The sequence below is a fragment of the Nannospalax galili genome, unplaced genomic scaffold (assembly GCF_000622305.1).
Source record: "Nannospalax galili isolate Female #2095 unplaced genomic scaffold, S.galili_v1.0 scaffold529, whole genome shotgun sequence".
In the NCBI taxonomy this organism is placed as follows: domain Eukaryota; kingdom Metazoa; phylum Chordata; class Mammalia; order Rodentia; family Spalacidae; genus Nannospalax; species Nannospalax galili.
In genome coordinates, this window is record NW_008360309.1 from 2705005 (window position 1) to 2728444 (window position 23440).

At 51.7% G+C, this 23440-nt stretch overlaps 2 protein-coding genes across 3 annotated transcripts in view; one reads left to right on the forward strand and one right to left on the reverse strand.

Annotated features, from left to right (window-relative positions):
* The window catches only part of Ap1m1 (adaptor related protein complex 1 subunit mu 1), a 23599-nt gene continuing 159 nt past the window's right edge, over positions 1–23440 (reverse strand). Inside the window, exons 2-12 of one of the 2 annotated variants that reach the window (XM_008824667.3) lie at positions 14217–14373; positions 12943–13010; positions 11442–11572; positions 10661–10808; positions 7694–7820; positions 6061–6203; positions 5695–5766; positions 5262–5420; positions 985–1110; positions 696–771; positions 1–610 (exon numbers count right to left, since the gene is read on the reverse strand). In XM_008824667.3, the coding sequence (XP_008822889.1) occupies positions 588–610; positions 696–771; positions 985–1110; positions 5262–5420; positions 5695–5766; positions 6061–6203; positions 7694–7820; positions 10661–10808; positions 11442–11572; positions 12943–13010; positions 14217–14373 (1230 nt within the window). In that variant the 3' untranslated portion in view covers positions 1–587. The remainder of the gene's footprint in view (positions 611–695; positions 772–984; positions 1111–5261; positions 5421–5694; positions 5767–6060; positions 6204–7693; positions 7821–10660; positions 10809–11441; positions 11573–12942; positions 13011–14216; positions 14374–23440) is intronic. The other variant, XM_029559329.1, reaches the window with a different exon arrangement.
* Positions 23189–23440, forward strand: part of Cib3 (calcium and integrin binding family member 3) — a 20613-nt gene continuing 20361 nt past the window's right edge. The window contains exon 1 of the mRNA XM_017795969.2: positions 23189–23250. The gene's annotated coding sequence lies outside the window, so the exon portion shown is untranslated. The remainder of the gene's footprint in view (positions 23251–23440) is intronic.

Below are 23440 nucleotides of genomic sequence, written 5' to 3' on the forward strand. Positions count from 1 at the left end.
TCAGGTATAACGAATGAAATTTAATGTAACTGTCACACACAGGTGGCTGGCACCCAGCCGGGCACTCTTGGGGGCAGGCTGAGGCCAAGTCCCCTTGGGAAACACTGAAGTGGTTGAGGGCTGGCGTGGAGGTGCAGCTGGCCCTGGGTGGCACCAAAGGTTCCACAGGGTGGCCATCTGGGAATGGGTCAGTGTGGGAGGGGACAGCTGTCCTCACTAAGAGCTGCATGGTGGCTGCACTGGACACATGGATAGAGAGGTAACAGGAATAGCAACAGACAACGACGACCAACATGCTCAACAAAATGGCAACAAAATGATGCCTTGGCGTGGGCGAGGCTGGTGTCCCCGGGTAGTGACCAGCCAGGCATGTGGCACCGAAAGCTGACACTCAGGCTGGTCTGTGCCCAGGGAAAGCTAGGAGGCCCTTGCCGCCCTTGGTCCGAGTGGATCTGGGAAGAGACTCTGTAGGTCCCTGCTGCCTGCAGGGGTTGGGGGAGTGGCTGAGTGTCCAGGGCCACTTTGCGGCTTCGGTGGACATGGCAGGTATATGCTGAGGCCAGGCAGGCTGATGTGGCCATAGCCCCTCACTGGGTCCGGAGCTGGTAATCTGGGAGACATGGGGCACCCATGCTCAGTTCTGCAGCAGGAGCCCCCAGCCCTAGGCCCTCAGTGCCCCACTGGTGGCCACTCACCTCCGTTCTGTGTGATATAGCGCACCCAGGGCAGTGCTTGGTAGCCGCTCTTCTCGATGATCTTCAGGTAGCGCACCTGGACATAGGCCGGGTCCCGGGCACATGTACTACCCTCCGCCCCCCACAGCCCTGCCATCCCTCAGAGGACAAGGCTGAGGGAATGGGGCTGGCAGACTGTGGGGCTGTGCAAGGTTGCCAGGAGCTGACTGTACACTTTCCCACAGTGACCCCAGGTCCCCAGAGTATGTCTCACCCCATAATTTCCTTTCTGAGGGGCCCCAGGCTGTACCTGGATGCCAGAGGTAGTGAAGTAGGGGATCTCAAACTTGACGCTGATGGGGGGCTTGCCCTCCTTGTCCTCAGCCTCCACGCTGGGCAGTCCAAAGTGGGCCCGCATCAGGTACTCCTTGCCACCCTGGGAACAGACATGGGAGGCGGTCAGGTGGCGGTTCATCTGCTGCCAACGTGCTGTCTCCCAGGCTGGCACGTGGCCCCCAAGAGCTTCAGCTGGGCAGGCCAAGGGCCACTCCGAGTATACGCTGGATCCTGAGAAGCAAGCATGCTTCCCTAGTCCGCAGGGAGACATGAGCAGTGGATGCTATGTGAGAAGGGAGGCTGGGCTGTGGGGAAACGGGGCCAGAAGCACACCAGTCCTAGGGGGCATCCCTGTCTGCTGTCTCCTGACAGCCTGTGAGAAAAGCAAAAGGTCCAGGGAGACAATCCACAGTTAGGGGAGGCGCTGACAGGGTCTGTAGGTTCTGCTGTGGAGCTGGGAGGGGCAGGAGCGGGCAGTGATTGAGACAGCGGGACTCTTGCTATGAGCTGGACAGAGCTTTAGACCTGGGCCTGTCTGTCCCCAGTGCCTGGCATCCCTGGAGGGCAGGGCACCACCCCAGCTCTGCCACACCATGCGGTCTTTGGTCTCAAGCTTGGCTGAGGTGCAGGAGGGGCTGTGAGCCAGGCTGCTTTGGCCCTGGAGCAAGACTCCACCTCCTTGTCCCCACCCCCAACTCCTACACCCTAGGCTCCCTGCACCCCAGGTTCCTAGTACCTCTGCTCCAGGCCCCAAAGGACACCGTCATCTACACTGAGGCCAGGTGAACATTGTTCTGACCTCTGATTCCCAGACTATGAAGTGAAAATGGCAAGAAAAGGGCCTGCAGTGGGAAGACCAAAACAGGAACGCAAAGTGCTGCGATCCCACTGCTTGGAAGGCAGAGGCAGGAGGACGGTGGCAAATCTGAGGCCAGGGTAGGCTACATGGGGTTTGTGGGAGACAGTATAGGCTACATAGTGAGTTTCAAGCCACTGAGGCTACACAGGGAGACACTGTCTCAAACACAACAAAAAGCCCCACCAAACAACAAAAATACAAACCAACTTCTATTTGAATAAAGAAGTTGTAGAAAGCGGCATCAGATGTTACATGGCAGACCTTGTGGGTACACAGCTAAGGCAGGACTGGGAGACACTGACCTGTACCAACACATTTTCCTGAGACAGGATCTCCCTTTAGCCCCAGCTAGCCTGGAGCTTATTATGAAGAGCAGGCCTCCACCTGCCTCTACCTCCTGAGTAATGAGGTTAGCGGTGTGGACCATCATGCCTGGCCACCATGAATACAAATGTAAAATGCCAACGAGTAGGCCAAAATGAAATGCGTGAGGAGAGTCAGGGCTGGGGGAATGGCTCAGTGGTATGGCCACGCTCAGGGTTAAGGTTCCTACATGAAAGTAAAGACCAAGAAAAAGAGAGGGAAGCTGGAGAGACAGACAGCTCAGTGGGTAAGACCACAAAGGGCGGCTCCCAACCACCTGTACCTCCAGCTCCAGGGGATCCGATGCCCTGACCTCTGCAGGGACATCGGATTCATGTGCACACACGCATACCGACATATATATTTGGGAAATAAAAATGAGTAATAAGGGTCTGGAGAGATGGCTCTGTGGTTAAGAGCACTGAGCCAAAGAACTCAGGCTCAATTCCCAGCACCCATGTGGCAGTTAACGATTGTCTGTAACTCCAGTTCCAGGGGATCTGACACCCTCTTCTGACCTCTTTGGGCACTGTGTGACATAGGTACATTTACATACATGCAGGCAATATATACTCATATACATACAATAAAAATAAAATGTTAAAAAACAAACAAGAAAAAGGGAATACAAAAGAGCAATTAAAAAGCAGTCTGGAAAAACAGACAACCACTAGGCTTTTTTTTAAACCGAGAAAATAGTAGACTGAAATACAAAAGGGCTGTAGCTCAGTGGTAGAGCTTTGCCTAGTATGAATGAAGTCCTAGGTTCGATTCCTGCCACAAACAATAAAAACCCAACAACAAAATAAATTAAAAAAACAAAGAAGATCAGAGTACTGTCAAAACAGGAAGGAGAGAAAGGGAAAGCCCCTGTCTTCAGCTGTCGGCACACAAAGCCAAGTTCCATGAGGGGCAATAGACACGGGCTGATCCCACAGCAATGGGGACCTGAAGAACAGCTTCACAGGAATGGCCGTGCGTTGGGCACCCTTAGCACTGACAGGTCAGCCCAGGCTGCTTCGGCCACTGCAGTAGAAGCCAGAGTACTCGGAAGGGGGACATGGCTGCAAAACCCAGGTGGACACGCTCCCAAGCAAAATAAAAGGAAGTCTGCACCCCATTCTTAACTTCAGATATCAATCAAAAACCTTATGAAGGGGTGAAGGGGGTGGTTCAATTGGTAGAGTGCTTGCCAAGCATGCATAATGCCCTGGGTTCTTTGCCTAGCACCACATACACACATAAAGACTGTCTTGCTGTAAAAAGACAACCCATGGAATGGAAGGAAGTTTTGGTTACACTATGGAGAGGATTCCTAAAAATCACTAACAAAAACCCAATAGCCCAATTGACAAAGGAGTGGAGGGTCCCAACAGAAACCACAGAACACAATTCTGTCTTGTGAACATGCAGAGCCATGCCCAGCACCACTCATCACTAGGGAAAAGCAAATGAAGAGTTAACAGGAGACACCACCCCAGTCACCAGAATCCTCCTCTTACAAAGTCCTGCACTGTGAGGAACCTGGAGAACCTCTGGTGGGAATGGGACATGGTGCTACTGCTGTGGAAAACACTAGGGTGGTTCTTGAAAAAATTAAAACTAGAATTCACAAACCATTCAGAAATTCTACTTATGAGGGCCAGACATGGTGGCCCACGCCTTTAGCCCCAGCACTCGGGAGGCTGGCTGACCTCTGTGAGCTTGAGGCCAGCCTGGTCTACATAGCGAGTTCCAGGTCAGCTGGGATTACAGGGGGCCCTGCCTTTAAAAAAAAGAAAGGACTGGGGCTGGAGAGATTACCCAGTGGTTAAGAGCATTGACTGCTCTTGCAGAGGACCGGGGTTCAATTTCCAGCACGCACATGGCGGCTACAAACCGACCTTAACTCCAGTTCCAGGGGACTCTGAAGCCCTCTTCTGACCTCTGCAGCACTGCACGACACGGGTGCACTCACATACATGCAGACAATACACACACACACACACACACACAAATTCTACTTGTGGGTATATGTCAGAATGGAAGGCAGAAGTCTGAATACCACATCACCACAGCTAAACTTGGTGCAACTCTGTGGAAAATGTCTAGGTTAACATAATATGGTCACTCACCCACTGCAATATTATTTGGTCCTTAAAAATCCCTTTTTGTGGGCTGGAGAGATGGCTCAGTGGTTAAAAGCACTGGCTGCTCTTGCAGAGGATCTGGGTTCAGCTCCTAGCACCCTTATGGTAGCTAACAGTCATCTATAACTTCAGTTCCAGAGGCTCTAACACCCTCTTCTGACCTCCATGGGCATTGCATGACATGGGTGCATTTACACACATGCAGGCAATACACTCATACACATAAAATAAAAATAATAAATTTTTTTTTAAATCCCCTTTTATAAAGCTCATGGATGAGTTTTGAGAACACTGTCAGGGGACAAAAGGCAGTTACATAGGGCAGACACTGTGATTCCAGGACAGGTCCACAGGGACGTCCAAACCTAAGAAGCAGTGGCCAGGGAAGGGGGAGTGGGGCAAAGGTGAGTCACGTGGCAAACATTGACAAGTCAAACCTGCAACGCTGTGGCCAGCGCTGGCAGAGTTTAGCTTAACCTGGCCTTCCTCCTTACCGCTGCTTCCTGAGTCCATGTGATATCCCCCAGTATGCAAGGGCCCCTGGTTCACAAGGGCTTCACACTGTGATTCAGTGGGGAGGGGGTTCTGTCAGAGTTCTGTCTCCAGCCTTGGCTCTGTTTGTAGGTTCGGCAATGCCACAGGATGCTCCAGCTGAGGGAGGCATTGCCTCTGTCTACAGACCTTCTGCAGTGGAGGTATGCGGGGCACTGGATCTACTGCCTGGACTCCTTCAACTGTGCTGGGGATAGCTGGGGATCAGAGGAATGTGGCTCTGTGCTAGTGGGGACCAGGATGCCACCCTGCAGGGCTGCTGCCTCCCCCAAAGAGTGCCTCCCAGGAGAACTCTGGGACAGGCAGGTGTGGAGAATGCTGGGGGAATGGAGTGAAAGAAGGGCTCACTGGAAAGGACTTGATGGACCACACAATCTCGCTGTTCTCTGGGACCCACTTCACGCTGCCCACGGTTGTCTTGAACTTGGGTGAGTCCGCGTCGTTGGGGACTGGGATATGGATCTCCACATTATTGGCTGTAGATCGTCTTTTAAACTGACTCTTGGCCTATGAGAAGATTACAGGGGAAGGTTCTGAAGGGTACAGGTGAGGCAACTGAGCCCTCCAGGGCCACGCAATTCCCGCCTGGCAGTGGGTCCCTACTCTGCCACCGTCTTGCTCTCCAGGCACTGCCCACACTCAACAGCCTCCCAGATACTCCTTACCTCCCAGCCTCTCCCTCCCTTTCTCCCTCTAGGATAAGGGCAATGTCCCTAGGATGAGCCCATGCTCCTTGTACCCACTGACAGAGCCTCCCCTACTGACCCTAATGCCTGCTGACCTTGATCATGTACTCAATTCGGCTGTGTGAATGTTTCTCAATCACAGACTCAATCCAGATCAGGGGCTTCACCTGCAGGGAGGGTGGTGCTCAATCTGCTGCCCTCACAAAGCTCCATGTTACAGGAGGGAAACAGAGACCAGGCAAGGGCCAGCAGAGGAGTGAAGCATCATGGCCTCGATGGGAAGCCCTTCCCAAGGCCTCGAAGCTGGTGCAGCAGCTGTCACTGCCAGCGGTGGCTGAGGCTTCCAATCCACCTCAGTGGGCTTGTAGCAGAGTCCCTAGAGGGCACTACACCTGAGACCTGGCACCCCAGCAGACACTCCTATGGGTGCTGGGTGGACCTGACACCCTGCAGGCACTCACATGGGTGTTGAGGCGGTACGACATGAGCTCAAACTCGCCGTCAGGAGGGATGAAGGAGATAGTGCGGTCATTCTCAAAGCGTGACAGTCGCACGCACTGGTGAAACTTCACGTCCTCCAGTTCCACGGACTTGCTCTTGCCGCCTACGTAGGGCAGGGGTATCAGGCTGGTACAGGCCTTGGGGCCCTGCCTGCCGCTCCCACTGCTAGGGGCTGCTCCACTCCACACCCAGAATGCATCTCTGACAACACATGCTAAGGAGGTGGTTCCTGTCATCTTCCTGCCTCCACATCCCAGTAAGATGCTGACGTAGAACCTAGGGGTCAGGGCCCAGCACCGGTCAGGGCTGCTGCACAGGATGCCTGAGCAGTGATGGCTCAGACTCCCATGGGCTAGGACCAGACCCCTTGGCAGTGAGTGCTAGGAGGGGACCAGGAGGCTCTCAAGGGCTAGGAACCAATCCAGACTGCTCCTCCCATCTTGGCCTGGGTGGTTTAGCCAACAAAGAGCCCCAGAAACCTAGGGCCCAGGCCGTCCACCCTGCACTGTGCCCTGCTGTATGAAGTGCTGTGAGTGGTGAAAGTCCAGCCTTGGTGTGCGACTGTCCAACAGCCCAGACTTGAGGAAATGGGATCTGGGAGACAGGACAGGCCTCCTGATGGCATCTAAGTGCCAGGTTAATAAGTGAGTGCACTTATGTCATGCAAAGCCCATGGAGGCCAGAAGAGGGCGTCAAAGGCCCTGAAACTAGAGCTAGGGATGTTTGTTAGCCAACATGTGGGTGCTGGGAACTGACCCTGGGTCCTCTGCAAGAGCAGCCAGTGCTCTTAACCACTGAGCTGTCTCTCTAAGTCTCACCTTTTGTTTTCTTGAGTTATTTATTATTTATTTATTTATTTATTTATTATTTATTTATTTAATTTATTGTGACAGTCTCACACTGTAGTCCTAATCTGTAGCCTGGGCTGGCCTAAAACTCCTGATCCTCCTACCTCAGCCTAAGTGCTGGGATGACAGCAGGCACCACCACACCAACCTGGGTCTTTGTCTTTTTTGGTGAACCCAGGTATACTGGGCAAAGACTCTACCACTGAGCTACATACAGCCCTAACCTTGGAGGTCTTTTAGGCAACATGTAACTCTTTATTTATTTGGTCTTTTTGAGACAGGGTCTCCCTGTAGCCCAGCTGACCTGGAACTCACTATGTAGACCAGGCTAGCCTTGAACTCACAGAGATCTGCCTGCCTCTGCCTCCCAAGTGCTGGGATTAAAGGCATGCACCACCACACCTGGCTCTTTATTTTTTTTTTTATCTTATTGTATGTAGGAGAGAATGTGTGTGTGTGTGCGCGCACACTCGTGCGCATGTGCATGCCACAACACACATGTGGAGGTCAGAGGACAACTTGTGGGAGTTTGTCTTCTCCTTTCATCATGTGCATCCCAGGTATCAAACTCAGGTCATCAGGCTTGGTGGCAATCCTGCCAGCTCATAAAACTGTCTTTGACCCAGCACCTGAAAGCAGCTAGCTGTCTGCAGGGTGAGCACGCCCTCAGGTGTAACTTGGGGCTGGGTGAAGCCACTGCCCCGTGGCAGGGCTGCCAGGACTCACGACGGCCCTTGGTACTCACGGCCCGTGTTGTCGAAGAGGACTTTGTCATTAAGGCCCAGGCGCAGTTCGGGCATGCCTGAGAGGAAGACCCGCATCTTGATGGAGCCCACGATCTCACTGCGAAGCACATTGCCATTGGCGCTCACCTGGGGACAGTGTCAGGGGTATGAGTGAGTCAGTCCCAGCTCCGGCCTGGCTCAGCTGCAAGCTGACCCAGTTGTCCCCTGAGCTGGGGCAGCAGTATTGGCCTGCCCCACGCCCTGCACAGGCTGCTGGGTACAGGTTCAACTTTTGTGCCAGGGCCACTATGCACAGGCCAAGGTCAACGGCACACATGGTCAAGGATTCTAACTCAGTCCTAGGGCCAGACAGCAGCCCACTTACCTGTGGCACAGATCTGAATATCTACAGAGGTCCAGGGGCATCTGTCCAGTCTTCTGACACAAGTGGACAGAAGGTCACTGTGGTGGAGTGGAGGGGTGGTAACGCCTTCACCTCCAGTAGGGGCATCCATCAGACAGAACCCAGGTCTAGTTGCACATGCAAAGCAACTGGACGGTGCTCAGATGTGGCATCCAGTGATGTCACTGTGCCAGCAACACAGAGGGTGCATGTGATCCTAACCTAGATGGTGTCACCCTCCATGAACCAGTGCCAAACCCCACTAGCTATGGCCTCTCAGTACCTGCAGGCCTGTGAAGCTTCTGAGTGATGTGCTAGACATGGCACAAAAGTTTCACTCAAAAATAATGACAAAAGGAGGGTGTGGAAATATGTCAAGAGGAGTGTGGCTGCGTGGTAGGCGGGGACACCGGCACAGCAGGCGCTCCTGGCATGCTTACACCAACATTCGGCATGATGTGAGACATGGCACTAACACAGTACAAGGCCAAGGGGACTGCTCAGGTCTCTGTGGCCTTATGGGATCACTATCATGAGTGAGATCCATCATTTGCCAAAATGCTGTCACCCAGCACGCAGCTCCACAAGCTTTATGGCAGTCACTAAGATAACCAACTGCACCCAAAGAGACACAGGCCAAATCACAAAGAGGAAACAACAGAGTCCTAAAAATGTTTAAATGATCCACAAGGAGACAGGGGAAAGCAAACAGGTGAGCACGAAGACGGTAACAGTAAAACGGTGGCCCTTAGTCCACAGAGATGCAGCAATGGTCTAAACACACCAGTGAGAAACAGAAACGGGGCTAGGGAGGTGGTGTAGTGTGTAAAGCACTTGCCATGCAAGCACAAGGACCTCAGTTCCAATTCTCAGAACCCATGTGAAGTTGGACACGTCATGAGCATCTATGATCCCATCCCAGCGCTCCTACGGGAGATGGAAGGTGGACAGGTGACTCCCTGCACCCTATGGCCAGCTAGTCTGTCTACACAGCCAAAACAACAAAAAGATCTGCCTCAAACAAGGGGGAGGGAAAACACTGAAGTTTGAGGTTGTCCTTTGACCGCCACACACATGCTGTGACATGTACACACTAGCACTGACACACAACTGTGGACACACACACACACACACACACACACACACTCAAGACAAATTGTCAGATGGACAGGGTTGTTTTTCCTTTAGGGCTGAGGGAATAAGGTCTTACTGTGAGCTCAGGCTGGCCTCAACTTATGACCCTCTTGCCTCAGCATTCCAAGTACTGGGATGACAGCTGAGTACTGCCATGTCCAGCCTCAGAAGGGATTGAAAACTTATGTGGGCTTGTAAGATGGCTCAGCAGGTAAAGGCACCTGCTGCCAAGCCTGAGGACCTGCGTTTGATCCCCAGGACACACATGGTAGGACAATTGTGCTGTGCCCCCACTCCCCCAAATGTAATTTAAAAAACCAAACAAAAAAACTCCATCATGTTACCTATAAGAAACTTACTTTAATTTTATGTAGGTGGATTCAACCTAAGAGGCTACTAGGGGGTAATAAGAAAGGAGGGCCAAGCTCAGTGGTGCAACTTGTATTCTGGGATGCTCCTGCCTATGTGTACACATGAAGGTCAGGGGCTGGTGGCAGGAATCTTCCTCTATAGTGTCCTTTTTTTTGAGGCAGGGTCTCTCTGGAATTTAGTGTTTTGGCAAGGCCAGCTGGCCAGTGAGCCCTGGGACCCTCCTGTCTCCACCCTCTACTGCTGGGGTTACAGGTTTGTACTGCCACGCGCAGTTTTTAATGTGTGCTGGGATCTGAACTCAAGTCCCCAGGCTTGCACACTTCACCACTGAGCTAGCTTATCTCCCTACCTTCATCTTTTTACAATTTTTATTTTAGATTTATTTTCATTGTTTTTACTTACGTGTGTTGCCCATGTGAATGAATGCCACACCAGAAGAGGACACTGGAACCCCCAGGGCTGGAGTTATGGGTGGTTGTAAGCCACCAGCTCTGGGTGCTGAGAACTGTACTCAGGTCCTCTACAAAGCAGCAGGCGCTCTTAACCTTTTTTATTTATTTTTTGTCTTTTAGAGACAGCGTCTCCCTGTAGCCCCAGCTGGCCTGGGACTCACTACATAGACCAGGTTGGCCTTGAACTCACAGAGATCCACCTGCCTCTGCCTCCCAAGTGCTGGGATTAAAGGCATGTGCCACCATGCCTGGCTCTTAACCTATTTTTAATTTTTAAAATTTTATTATTATTCTGTGTGTGTGTGCACATGTGGCGATCAGGCCAACTTATGGGAGTCAGTTCTCTCCATTCACCATGTGAGTCCATGGGATTGAACACAGGTCAGCAGGCTACCGGCTGAGCCGTTTTACTACTTCTGTTTTTGTTTTTCTGAGATAGGATGGCCTAGGCTGTCTTGGAACTTGAGGTCTCTCTACCTCAGACTCACAAATGCCACCATAACATTGCCATGAGTATGCTGGTGTTTCCAGCAGCCCAGGCTGCCCAGGCTCTGCTTTTATAATTCATCCCTTTGACCTCCCACTGGAAGACAGCAGCTTAGGAAAGGAAGGGAGAGGCAGCCTACCAAGAGGTTCACTGCCTCAATGACATCCAGGAACACCTCATTCTTCCGGTACTTAATGCCCTCCGAGCGCCAGGACACGGCATTGGTGACGGTGGCTGGTGGCCGTGGGGCTCCTGTTTCCAGCTTGTGGCCTTCCTGAGTGATGTACCTGTGGGGCAACCCACTCAGTTATGGAGGTGACATGCAGTGTCTTGCCCTGACCCTGGAAGGGCTGGGGAACAGGGTGATGGCCTTCATCTGTCCCTAGCACTCCAGAGGTAAGGGCTGAAGGAGCAAGAGCCTGGCTTACACAACACCCTTTCTCAAAGAGTCAAAACAGGGGCTGGAGAGATGGTTTAGCAGGTAAGAGCATGCACTGCTCTTGCAGAGGACCTGAGGTTCAATTACTAGCACCCACATGGTGGCTAATAACTGACTGTAACTCCAGTTCCCTCAGATGCCCTCTTCTGGCCTCCACAGGCATGGCATGCATACAGGCAAAACTTTACTCATACACATAAAATAAAATTTTGTGTGTGTGTGTCTTTTTGAGACAGGGTCTCCCTGTAGCCCCAGCTGGCCTAGAACTCACTATGTAGACCAGGCTAGCTTCAAGCTCACAGAGATCCGCCTGCCTCTGCCTCCCCAGTGCTGGGATTAAAGGTGCATGCCACCATGCCCAGCCTAAAATAAAAGTAAATTTAAAACATAATTTTAAAAAAAAAGTAAAAACAGAAAAGAGCAAGCCACCCATGCTGAGCTGGAGCGGGGCGGGGGAGGCTCTTTATGGCAGCTCACTCACTCCTGCAGTATCTTGCTATCAGTGGTCTGTGGGTAGCCAAAGTCCATCAACTCGTCCAGCAGCTCATAGATGATGACAAAGTTGTCTCGGATACTCTCTTCCTCCAGCTCCTTGAAGTATTCGGAGAAGACCTGGGGGGTAGGAAGGAGGATGGGAAGAGGGTATGGATGGGGCAAATGATGCCTGTCAGCCACATTCTCCCAAGGTAGGAACTAATGGTCTTTCTGCCTGCTCCCCAGGGAGGCCATACCACAGGCCCAGACAAGAATCTGGACATGGGCCAGGAACACAGGCACTGGCCTGGAAGAGGGATGGTGGTGGAGGGGTGTGCTCTAAGGCCATTCTCTTCCCTTGCCAGTCAGCCTGGGTCCTCAGCTGTCCATTGGGACTGCTGTCTCTATCACCTGGAGTGACTCAAGGTTGCTTCCTGTCTCCCTGAGCTGCGGTTGTCTGGCTGTAGACACATCTCCATTTCGATTGATAGCTATGGGTTGAGGAAGGGACCCAGAGGGGGCTAGGAGTGCCAGGAGGCCTGTCCTCAGCCCTAACACAGAAGGCCTGCAAAAAAGGCCAGTCCTAGGAATGAGCTCGCCCCATAACCCCCACCCTAATCACATCACCTCTGCTCTGAACTAACAGGCGGCAGAGCCAGGCCCACTGCGCAACCCTGCTCAGAAGGAAGCCACCTAAGCATTCGCTCAGTCAGACAGTGGGTGTCCCTGTCCCAGGTCCTGATTGATAGGGGTGCCCATGAGGAAGGGAAGAAAGCCCTACTGGGCTCACCCAGTCAAGACAGTGGGTGTCCCTGCCCCAGGCCCTGATAGGGGTGCCCATGAGGAAGGAAGAAAGCCCTGCTGGGCCCACCCAGGCTTGAGGGGACTTGGTGCCTCCTGTCCTGCCCCTCCTCTTGTGAAGCCTGTTCTACATAGCAGCCAGGGGTTGCTTTAACCCCAAAGGTGTCCTGGGTAAGTGTACCAGCTCTTATCAGACTCTACACTCCTGTATATCCCCACAATCCAGCCTTGAGCACCTAACTGACCCCAGTCTCCAGCTATGCCCAGATACAGGGTTCTGATCACACCATGCACCCTCCTGCCCCAGGGCCTTTGCACACTCATGCTGCCGCTCTACCTCACTGTCAGTCTGGTCCTGGTGTCAACTCTCTCCAGGGTCACTGGCATCTGGGCTATGTGAGCCCTGAAGGTCCGAAGCAGAGCCTAGCCTCACCCCACCACCACAATGTAACTGTCAGCTGGTTCCCCACCATTTCTCCAGTACAAAAGCAGTGCTACCCTGAGTGTTCACTCCCACCCCCCAGGGTGGGGGTGCAGTGAAGGCTAGAGACCCCCCCCCACCTGCAAGGAGACTGAGATTTCCTGGCCCAGAATCCCTGAGGCTGTAACAGTGCAGACACCTCCGAGGTTATACATCAGGAGGGAAGCCTCTACCAGTCCCACCTGCACCCCTTGTACAGGAAGGAGACCCCCAACCCCAGCCTCACCTGCACCACCTTGTACAGGAAGGAGAATACCAGCGACACACATGCATTCTTCTTTGAGGTGGCAACCACTGCACAGTGATGGTCAAGGAACCTTCTGAGGCAGGAACAGCACCTCACAAACCCCATCCCCAGCCACACTCCAGCTGTTGATGGGGCCCAAGTCCCTAGTCTGAGTCAGACCTGGGACATGTAGCAACCAGTTTGGGAGCCCTGAGGGACACAAGCAGAAGAAAGGGTGGCCATGGGCTGCTGGGCTGAGTGTGCCTCTGTCCCTCAGGATCTTGCAGACTGCCCTGGGCCAGAAACCTCCAGGTCGTCCCATGCTGGTGGGGGCTGTGGGACTAGCCAGAAGTGTGAAGTGTGTGGGCACAGACCCAGGCCCCAGGAGCTTGTTTCCCTCTCCCACAGGCCTGAGCTACCAGGGAAAACCGCTTCCTCCTCTGCAGGTATATGGTGGGGAGTCCCTGTTCCTGTCACATCAGTGCCCCCTGGCTGGCATGCCTGGTAGGGAGACCCAGGCAAGGAGGAGGCCTTATCCACCTGTGCTTCATCAATTTAGCAGGAGACTTAAGCCACCTATGTCATCTCCAGACCTACCATCAGGGCTTCCAGAGGGACCAGCATGGGACCAACCCTGAGTAGCCACCTGTCATCATGGTTAATCTGTGGTCTTGAGGACCCTGCGTAAGGGTTCCTATGGCGGGACGGGGGATGCAAGGCATGAATCTGTGTCCGCTAACCAGAAAGGCCAGCACCTGCTAGGGGCCATGCACACTGCTGCAGTGCAGTGACCAGGGACCTGCAGGCTCATTCCACAGCCTACTGCAAAGCTAGGCCCTGGCACAGGAGTATGCCTGGGGAAGCCTATCCAAAGCCCCGGAGAGGCTGGTGCACCCTCAGTGGGTTTCTATGGTGGCACAAGGCTTGTCTTGAGACTGGGGATGCAGGGGACAGTGAGGACTCCCCACACTCAATCCCAACCCCCCTCCAGGGTCCAGTGCCCTCCCCTCCCTCTGTCCACCTATGTCCACTCCTGTCCCAGCAGTCTGGTCTCACTCAGCAACAACAGACTCTAGATCACAAAGACACCTATGGCTCGCCTGAAGACCCTGCTATGTTTAACTGACAGCCTCTAGCACCCAACCTCAGGCCCTGCTGAACCCCATTCCTGCCATGTGCTGCAGTTTCTAGAACACTCCCCCTTCTACCTTGTGCCCCTCCCCAAGGCTGTCTCCACCCCATCCCTGGTGGAGCCCTCTGCAGCCCCAGGATCCAGTATAGGTTGTTGTGCTTGATCCACATGAAGCGCACACCGCCATGGGCCAGGATGGGAGACAGCATGCCCTCCTCCTCCTTCTCCATCAGGATAGGCATGAAGTGCTCTACCTCCGACATGTCCACATCACCACGGTAGTTCCTACAGATGAGCACCTGGTGGGGAAGGAGGGGTGGCTTTACTCTGACTGCCTGAGGCACCCCTTCTGTGAAAGGGTAGGACTTGAGGCCAGAGTAGCCTCTACCCCAGGATGTCCACAGCAAATCCCCACAGTGAGCTTCCTGCAGTCCATGGGGGAGAGGGCCGAGTCCCTCAGCACAGTCTAAGCCTGTCCTGTGGGCACCAGGTACCCCATCTCTGAGGTTCAAATCCATGGAGTCTTGAGGCTGTAAGCACAGACCTGCTCTGGCCTTTCTCCTCACACTTGTGGGTTAGGCCGTACAGCACGTGCACCCTTGCCCATCAGAAAGAGGCGTGTGGAATGGGACTACACAGACAAGTTAATGCTTCCTCTGAAAGCAACACCAGGCTGGGCACAATGGGCATACCTTTAACCCCAGGACTCAGGGGTGAGACGGAGGGCAGAAGCAGGCCAGCCCTGTCTACATAGTTCCAGGCCAGCCAGGGCTACATAGCTATAAGAATCACTTTTATAAAATGGACAGAATCTAGACTAGTGATTTACAATTAACCTTGCAACCAAAAAGCTATTGCAAAGAAGTTCACCGAGCTTGTGCTTTTGTGACCTGGGCACCTGACCTTGATCCCTCAGAACCTCAATTTGCTGCTCCACCCAAGACAGTGAATGAATGTAAGTGTGCCTGAGAATTAGCAAACCAAAGTGTTGAAGGGCGGCACGTCTTCATTGAAAAATGATAAAGATTGGGATGAATGCTTGAGATTGAAAAATGATAAAGATTGGGATGAATGTATGAGATGTTTAGGCCTAGGGATGAAAGGGTGATTGTCCAGAAAGAGAAGGGTGGATCCAAGGTTGTGGTTCCCCAATCTAAGCTAGAGAAATGGTTTTGAATAAAAGTATGGGTGAGGCCTAGATCAACAGCACAGTTCCAGGGACATCCAGGGGAATGGGTGTCCTCTGACTCTGGAGTCCATTTTTGTAACTAAAGTTCAGAGTCAGGCTACTTATTCAGGGATAACTGTAATGTTGGCATGGTAACTCTATTTTGGTGCCTTCTGTGAAGAAGAGGCTCTCTACTCTGAACCCACAGGTCAGCAGCTGTAGAAGTCCTGAGGAAAAGGACAGTCACACACTGTAAGCTGACAATAAGCACAACACTTCCCTTGACACCTCCTGACACAACGTTAACAGTGGGGATAGGGGCCTGGAAAAGTCCCAGGAAAAACGGAATTTTTGGATGTTCTCGGTCATGAACAAGGGCAAGTGACTTGACAACCAGTACAAGGTTTTCTCAGAGCTCACCCCAATGTGCAGTAGTAATTCTCTGTTCACTTTTTGCTTGTATCTCCTTCTTTACCAAGCCTGAACTATAAGAAACTGTGCTCGAAACTTTTCCTTTCATCTTTCACTATGGGGATCTCTGTCTCCTGAATCTTGCACACATGCACAGCAGTTAATTTATTTAAAGGAATTGGAACTGCATGCCCTTAATCCCAGCACTAGGGAGGCAGAGGCGGGAGGATCTCTGTGAGTTCAAGGCCAGCCTGGTCTACATAGTGAGTTCTAAGCCAGCTGTGGCTATAAGGAGACCCGGTCTCAAAGACAAAGACAGACACACACACACACACACACACACACACACACACACACACACAAAGGAATTGGAACTAAAGCAAACTTGTGAACTTTAAAAATGCTATTCAGGGGCTAGAGAGATAGCTCAGCGATTAAGAGCACTGACTCCTCTTGCAGAGGATCCAGGTTCAATTCCCAGAACCCACATGGCGGCTACAAATCATCCTTAACTCCAGTTCCAGGGGACTCCAAGCCCTCTTCTGACCTCTGAGGCATTGCACGACACGGGTGCACTCACATACATGCAGCCAATACACTCATACACATGAAATGAAAATATTTTTTAAAATGCTATTCAGAACTATTTTCCCTGGTTGCCAAACCATGGAATGCTTAATTCAGAATCTTGGGGAAAAAAGGTGAACAACAAGGCTACTAGTTAAGTCCCCAGCGTGGTGGCACACATCTTTAATCCCAGCACTCGGGAGGCAGAGGTAGGCGGATCTTTGTGAGTTTGAGGCCAGCCTGGTCTACAATAGTGAGTTCCAGGCCAGCAGGGCCTACAGAGAGACCCTGTGTCAACAAGACCAAAAAAAAAAGAAAAAGAAAAAGAAAAACTTTTTTTCCAAGTTCTTTTAGATGTTACTGTTTTGTGTCCCAAATTCTCTAAATTATGAGCATTTAATTCAGAATCATGTGTGGTAAATTATAATATGGTTTTTCTAATGCAGATAGCCACTGATAGGCCTCTTTAAAAGAGAAATTCATCCTGTGTGCTATCATGCTTACCTAAAAATTATAAATTTTTAAAAAGGGAACACTTAAGGTGACTTCCCAAGGAAGTCAAGACTGTCTTTAACTTACGATCGATAGAAGTTAGCTGACTTCCATAATACGTGTAATGCCAATATTTACTCTAGAAGATTTGTAAGTGGTGGGACCTGCACAGACAGGATCAATTTAACCAGGCAAAAATTAAGTTAAATAAAAATTCAGTAGGTCATAGCATATTAATATGAACGTCACATCAGTGAGAGTAACTACTCCAAAATAGGCCTTACATTCTTTATGGTCACTAGTAAAGAGGGATGAGATACAGGAAAATTCAGGTCTTGTCAGTGAGAAGAGAGACTACATCTGACAAAGGTCTTATTCCTCATGGTCTCATGAGGGGAGATATAAAAACCTCCAGAGAGCAAAACAAGAGAAATTTAGATACAGGGATAACAAGTCACCCCTGGCTTGTATCTGTTTGACCTAGATCTCCAAGGAAAAAGTCCAATTTTCTGCATTCAAGTCTAGTCAGAATTTAACCAGAGAATAAAAATGACGTCTAATGGAAAATATCATTATGGAGAGAGGATACTTTAGTTTTCCTCCATTTATAGACACAAGCTAACTAACAGTGGGTATAAGCCTTTAAACATCTTATCACCACAAATACATCCAGGGAGAAACTCAAGTTTGGCAATAGTAAAAGCAGATCCTTTTGTTGGCTTGATTCAAGGAGAGTGCCACTTACTCATGAACGTACAAAAACTCAGAGATATCAAAGAGTGACCCTTCAAAATCAGAGTGTTCTGACTTTTGTCACTTCCCATAGTCCCAATTTTAAATTTTTTAAAAAATTATTTAATTTTTCGTTTTTTTTTTTTTTTGGTTGTTTTGAGACAGGATCTCCCTGTAGCCCATGCTGGCCTGGAGCTCACTATGTAGACTGGGCTGGCCTTGAACACACACAGATCTGCCTGCCCCTGCCTCCCAAGTGCATGTGCCACCATACCTAGCTTATTTATTAATTTATGTGTATAACTGTTATACATGCATATGTGTAAGTGCATCTGTGTCTTTCAGTGCCTGCAGAGGAGAGATGACAGCATCCAATCCCCTGGAACTGCAGTTAATAGATGGCTGTTAGCTGTCCTGTGGGTGCTGGGATTTGAACCAGGGTCTTCTGCAAGAACAGCCAGTGCTCTTAACTGCTGAGTCATCTCTCCAGTCCCCAGAGTCTTTTTTTTTTTTTTTTTTTGTCTTTTTGAGACAAGGGTCTCCCTGTAGCCTCAGCTGACCTTCTATGTAGACCAGGCTGGCCTTGAACTCACAGAGATCCACCTGCCTCTGCTTCCCAAGTGCTGGGATTAAAGGCATGTGCCACCATGCCCGGTTTATTTTTTTTATTTTATGTGTATGAGTATATTGCCTGCATGTAGGTAGGTGCACCTGTGTCATGCAATGCCCGTGGAGATCAGTAGAGGGTTTTGGATCCCCTGGAACTGGAGTTATGGATGGTTGTTAGTTACCATGTTGGTATTGGGAATTGAACCCGGGCTTTCTGCAAGAGCAGTCAGTACTCTTAACTGCTGAGCCATCTCTCCAGCCCCCTTTACTGGCCAAAGTCTTATTATAGTTTGATTTAGCTACTCCAAGAATTCCGGCTTTAACTTATTTGGCACAATTAATCAATTGTTCATTTTTGTGAACTCAAATATTAGTCATTAGAAACTTGTGAGAGGACTGGCACTGCTTAGAGCCCCATCTAAAAAGTCCTCATAACAGATGGTAAATTTAGCAGTGTTATTATTTCTCATGATATTAAGATAATTGGTGCTGGGCATGGTGGTGCATGCCTTTAATTCCAGTACCTGAGAGGCAGAGGCAGGTGGATCTCTGTGAGTTCAAGGTCAGCCTGGTCTACATAGTGAATTCCAGGCCAGCTGGGGCTACAGGGAGACCCTGTCTCAAAAAAAAAAAAAAAAAAAGGACACCAGAATTTCCATGTGACCTGATAGTTCCTCCTAAAGACGTTTACCAGAGGAGCATCTGTCTATGTGGAGACTCGGGAGAATGAGGGTAGGGGGTTCAGACAAAGGCTCAGGTAGCCCAGGCTGGCCTCAAATCCACAATGTAATCAAAGATGACCTTGAACACTTAACCCTCCTGCTTCTAGAGTGCTGCTACCATACCCAGCCCACATCTATGGACAACACTTTAGTGGTTTGGCTTTAAACAGACGCAGACCAGAGACAATGACATAGAGATGATTCCGTGTCTTTCAACAGATGAACAAGAAGCTGGGTTTGTGTCTGGCCACAGTATTCCATAGCCACAGAAAGGAACAGAGTCCTTTCCCAGACGCTCAGGACTCTAAAACCCAAAGGCACTCCAGTTTTCTGTACACAGTGCTGTGCCATCTGAGCCTGTGAAAACCTCTGTGGGTTCTGACCTGTTCCTAGATGATGACTTGGGGCTGACTGTGCAGATGCTTTTTCCAGAGTCTCTCTGTGTCACCCAGGCTGGCCTCAGACTCATGGCGATTCTCATGCCCTCAATCTCTGGAGTGTTGTTGGGGTTACAGTATGAGTCACAAACCCTGGCTCCGATGTAATACTTTCTTGCCATTTGTGTGCATGTGCATGAGGGGCCTGTGGTTTGATTTCCTCCATCGCTCTCCACTTCACATACTGAAGCAGGGTCTCACCTGAACCCAGAGCTCACTGCTGTGGCTAGCAGCCAGCTTGCTCCTGGGTTGCTGTCTTGCCTCCAATATGCTGAGATCACAGGTGGTCACCACACCTGCCTGGCATTTCTGTGGGTTCTGGGGATCCAAACTCAGGTCCTTATGCTTGGATAGTGAGCTCTTCACCTGTTGAGCCATCTTTCCACCCTCAGATTTCCGCCCCCCCCCCAGACAGGGTCGCGCTATATAGCCCCAGCTAGCCTGGAACTCACTATGCAGACCAGGCAGACTTCGGGCTGAGAGACCTGCCTGTCTCTGCCTCCCAAATGCTGGAATTAAAGGTGTGAGCCACCATACTGAGTGAGCTTGTGGCTCTGGTGGCCTGGCCCTGGTGAGGGCTTCACCTGTGCCCACTCCTGTCCCTCTTGCCATCCCTTCTATGGTAGGCCAGTTATTTTCACAGATGGCCCACAATGCACAGAGAGGTGCAACCACCTGCCTGAGGACACACAGCAAGTGGGCCAAGACCCCATGATATCCTCACTTCAGATCTCACTGCATGGCTAGCTAGCTGTGTGCTGGGCACTGCTGTCCTGAACTCCTCTGGGCCCACTTTCTTTTCCAGGTGTCCAGCATATAGACTGGAGAACTCAAAAAACAAAACAAAACAAAAACAAAAACAAAAACAAAAACCCAGCCTGGAGCACCTGGCTCAGCAAACAAGCACCATGACCAGCATGGTGACATTGCCCTGGGCTACCATGGTAGCTGAGGCCGACAAGGCTCCTGCACTATCATAGCTGCTTGAGGGAACTGGGGACCTGCACATGGCCCTCAACTTCAATCAATGCCTGAAAGAATGGTGAGGACGGTGGTGAGGGGACCTGGAGATTCTGGGGTACTAGAGGGCGGCCAGCTTCAGTGTTGGGGTGTAGCAGGCAGGGAGTCACTGGGTGGCAGCCCTCTCCCTGCCATCCTCTCAGCCCTTGGTCTCTCCCCATGTGGCTAGACAGGGCTCGTCTTCAACAGAAGCTATGCAGATGGGCCTCTCCCTGCCCAAAGCCATCAGGGAGCTCATGGGCAGGTGCCCATTGCCAAGGAGACACAGATACAGACACAGACACAGAAACAGAGACACACATACACACCTGCCATTCTGCCCCTGGGGGTAGCAACCTCCATTCCTGACACCCACAGCCTCCAGGATGTCCTACATTCCTACAGAAGCTGCACCCTGGGTATTTCCCAGGTGTACCCTGACATCCACAGATCTTTCTCAATCATGGTGAGTGGTACACTGTCCTTCCTGTGCCCCCCCAGAGCATGCTGTCCTTCTCAGTGAGACCTCTCTGGACTTACAGGGGCTCACTGAGCACCTCCTAAAGGCTAGGCTCTATTTTGCATGGAGAGTCAGCCTGGAATGAGTAGGGAGTGGCTGGAATGTCACAGGATGAGAGAAGTAAAGATAAACATGATGTAATGCAGTGGGCAGTGTGGGCCAGGTAGATAGTGTGATGGGGTTGAATGCAATCCAGCAGGGCAGACTTCCTGGAGGAGGCGCTGTCTAAGCTGAGGCTGAGAACAGAAGCAGCCAGGCCAGAGAGTTCTCACAGAGGGAACGGTGAGTGCAAAGGTCCTGAGGTGGTAGATGGATTGCCCACAGACCAGATAAGGGGCCCCACTGGCTGCAACAGAATGAGCCAGGGCCAAGTAGACAAAGACGATGGAGTGGCTATGAAGGTGAAGACTACACAGGCACCTGTCAGTCATGGAGACAGCCTTGGGCTTTGTTCCCAGGCACTGAAGGGCAGCAGCAAGAGGAACAGGGGTGAAGCTTGATGGTTGGCACCCTCTCCAGCAGCAAGAGGTGGCAGCCAAGTGTCCTTGGAGGACCTTCTACCTGGCAAGGTGGCCACCTGAGCTAGCTTGGCCTCAGAGGCTCTGCCTGGCAGATGGACATGTAGACACAAGAGTGTCTTGGTTGCAGGAGGCTCCCAACCACCCTGGGGAGCTTCCCAGAGGCACCTTCTCACCCAGGGGCTCCTTCCTGGAACTATAGTGGCCCTGGGGACCCCTCTAATCAGAGTCTGAGAATGCTACCCTGTAGGCTGAAGTCTCTAGACTCCATGGGCTGTCCTGCACCCTTCATGACAGCTGGGGTACCTTTCTTTCACCTGACCATCACCTGGTCACCTACTCAAAACCAGTTCAGGTGCCACCTGGCCAGGGAGCCTTCTAATGGCCAAACACAACTCTGAGTCACTCTTACTTGGAACTTGCCCCTGTGGCTGCTGGTCCAAATCTCTCTCCTGCTAGGCCAAGAGGCCTGTGGAAACTAATCTGCACTCTGAGTCATGGTCGTGCCTGTCTCACACAAAAACTCCAGCCAAAACATCTTCTGACCAGCCAGGAAGACAAGGTTCAGAGAGGCCAAGGTGCTTGTCCATGGTCACACAGCTTGGCTGCATAGATGGGTCCTGAGGCCAGCCTTAACTGCACTGCTTCAGCCCAGACTTGGGCACCTGCTAGATGCTTGTGAGATGTTTGCTAAAGGAACAAGCAAGCTGAGACAGGCAGCCTACTGCACCACTGTGCCAGGCAGAGTACTGAGCACAAGACCTAAGGAACACTGCCCCACACAGCTTCCCAGAAGGCTTGGGGAGGGAGCCCAGGTCTGGAACTCACCAGATGTTGACCCTGGGTGGCATCCAAGGCAGAAACACAGGGACTAAGGAAAATGCTGGGGTGGGGCACCCCATCTCTTTACTACTGAGCACCACTTGGGACAGACACCCATATTTCTCCCACTGATGTTTTTGACTTGTTTACTCTGGCTGGACCTGTTCTGGTGGCTTCCACATGAAAAGACCGGCCACTTGCCTTCCACCCAGGACACTCCTGAAAGCTGGACAAGCCTTTCTGCAAGAAGTTTTTGCACTGGGTGCCATGACTTGATGGCAGGGCACTTGAACACACTTGAGGCACTGGGTTCTAGTCCCATCACCACAAAAACAGAAATAAAACAGACTGGGTTGATAACTCAGCCAGTAGAGTGATTGCTGCACAAGTGACCTGAGTTTGGTCTCCAGAACCCAGGCAAAGAAGCAAGGTATGGTGGCAAGTGTTGAGGGCAGAAAAGTGCAACTAGGGCTTAATGGCCAGGCAGCCTAGTCCAATGTTCCTGGCCAGTGAAAGAACTTTACTCACAAAACAAACGGGCCACTGAGATGGCTCAGAGGGTAAAGGCGCCTGCGGTGCCAACCTGGGGAGCTGAGCTTGATGCCAGAACCCACGTAGGGGTGGAAGAGCCTCCACACACATGTACACACACACCCCTATATACACACACATAAATAAGTTTTCTTTCTCATATATCCCTGGGACGATGCCTGGGTCCTGTTTCTCAGCACCATTTGCTATCCCCTCTTCACGGAACCTCAGCCAGAGGGCTACCAGTCCCTACTATAGACACATTGGCATTTATTTTTGCTTTTCCTAATGACTGAGCTCCTCAGCCAAGCCTGATCTGCCCTCCGACTTGGCCTGGGCTTCGCACCCTGCCTGGCTCGCGGCACGTTCTCTGCAAGCGTCCAGTGAAGGGAAGGACTTTCGAGGACCCTCCATCACTAGCCTCACAGTGTCACAACGGGAGTTCAGCCCTTCCAGGGGAAAGGGTAGGGCCGACTCCAGGACTCCACTCACGCCCTGGCCAAGGGCGCCCCGGCGGACGCACAACCGGTCAGCCCTCGAGGCCCCAGGCGGCGACTTCCGGTCCGCGACTGAGACAAGCCCCGCACCCAGCGAGGGAGGCGGGAAAGGAGCGACGTAGAGGGTTACCTAGCAACCTCCGCCCACCAGGTTGGCTGGCGACCGGGCAGGGCTCCGGGAGGGAAGACCTGTTACTTAGCAACAAGGCGAGACGTCAGGAGAAGCTGCCAGGCCAGCCTAAAGCCAGGGCAAGGCCCGTCTGTTGGTTACCTAGCAACAGGGTGGGTCCCGAGGGCCCCGCTGGTTGCCTGGCAACGCGGAGGGTGGGGAGCCCTTCAGT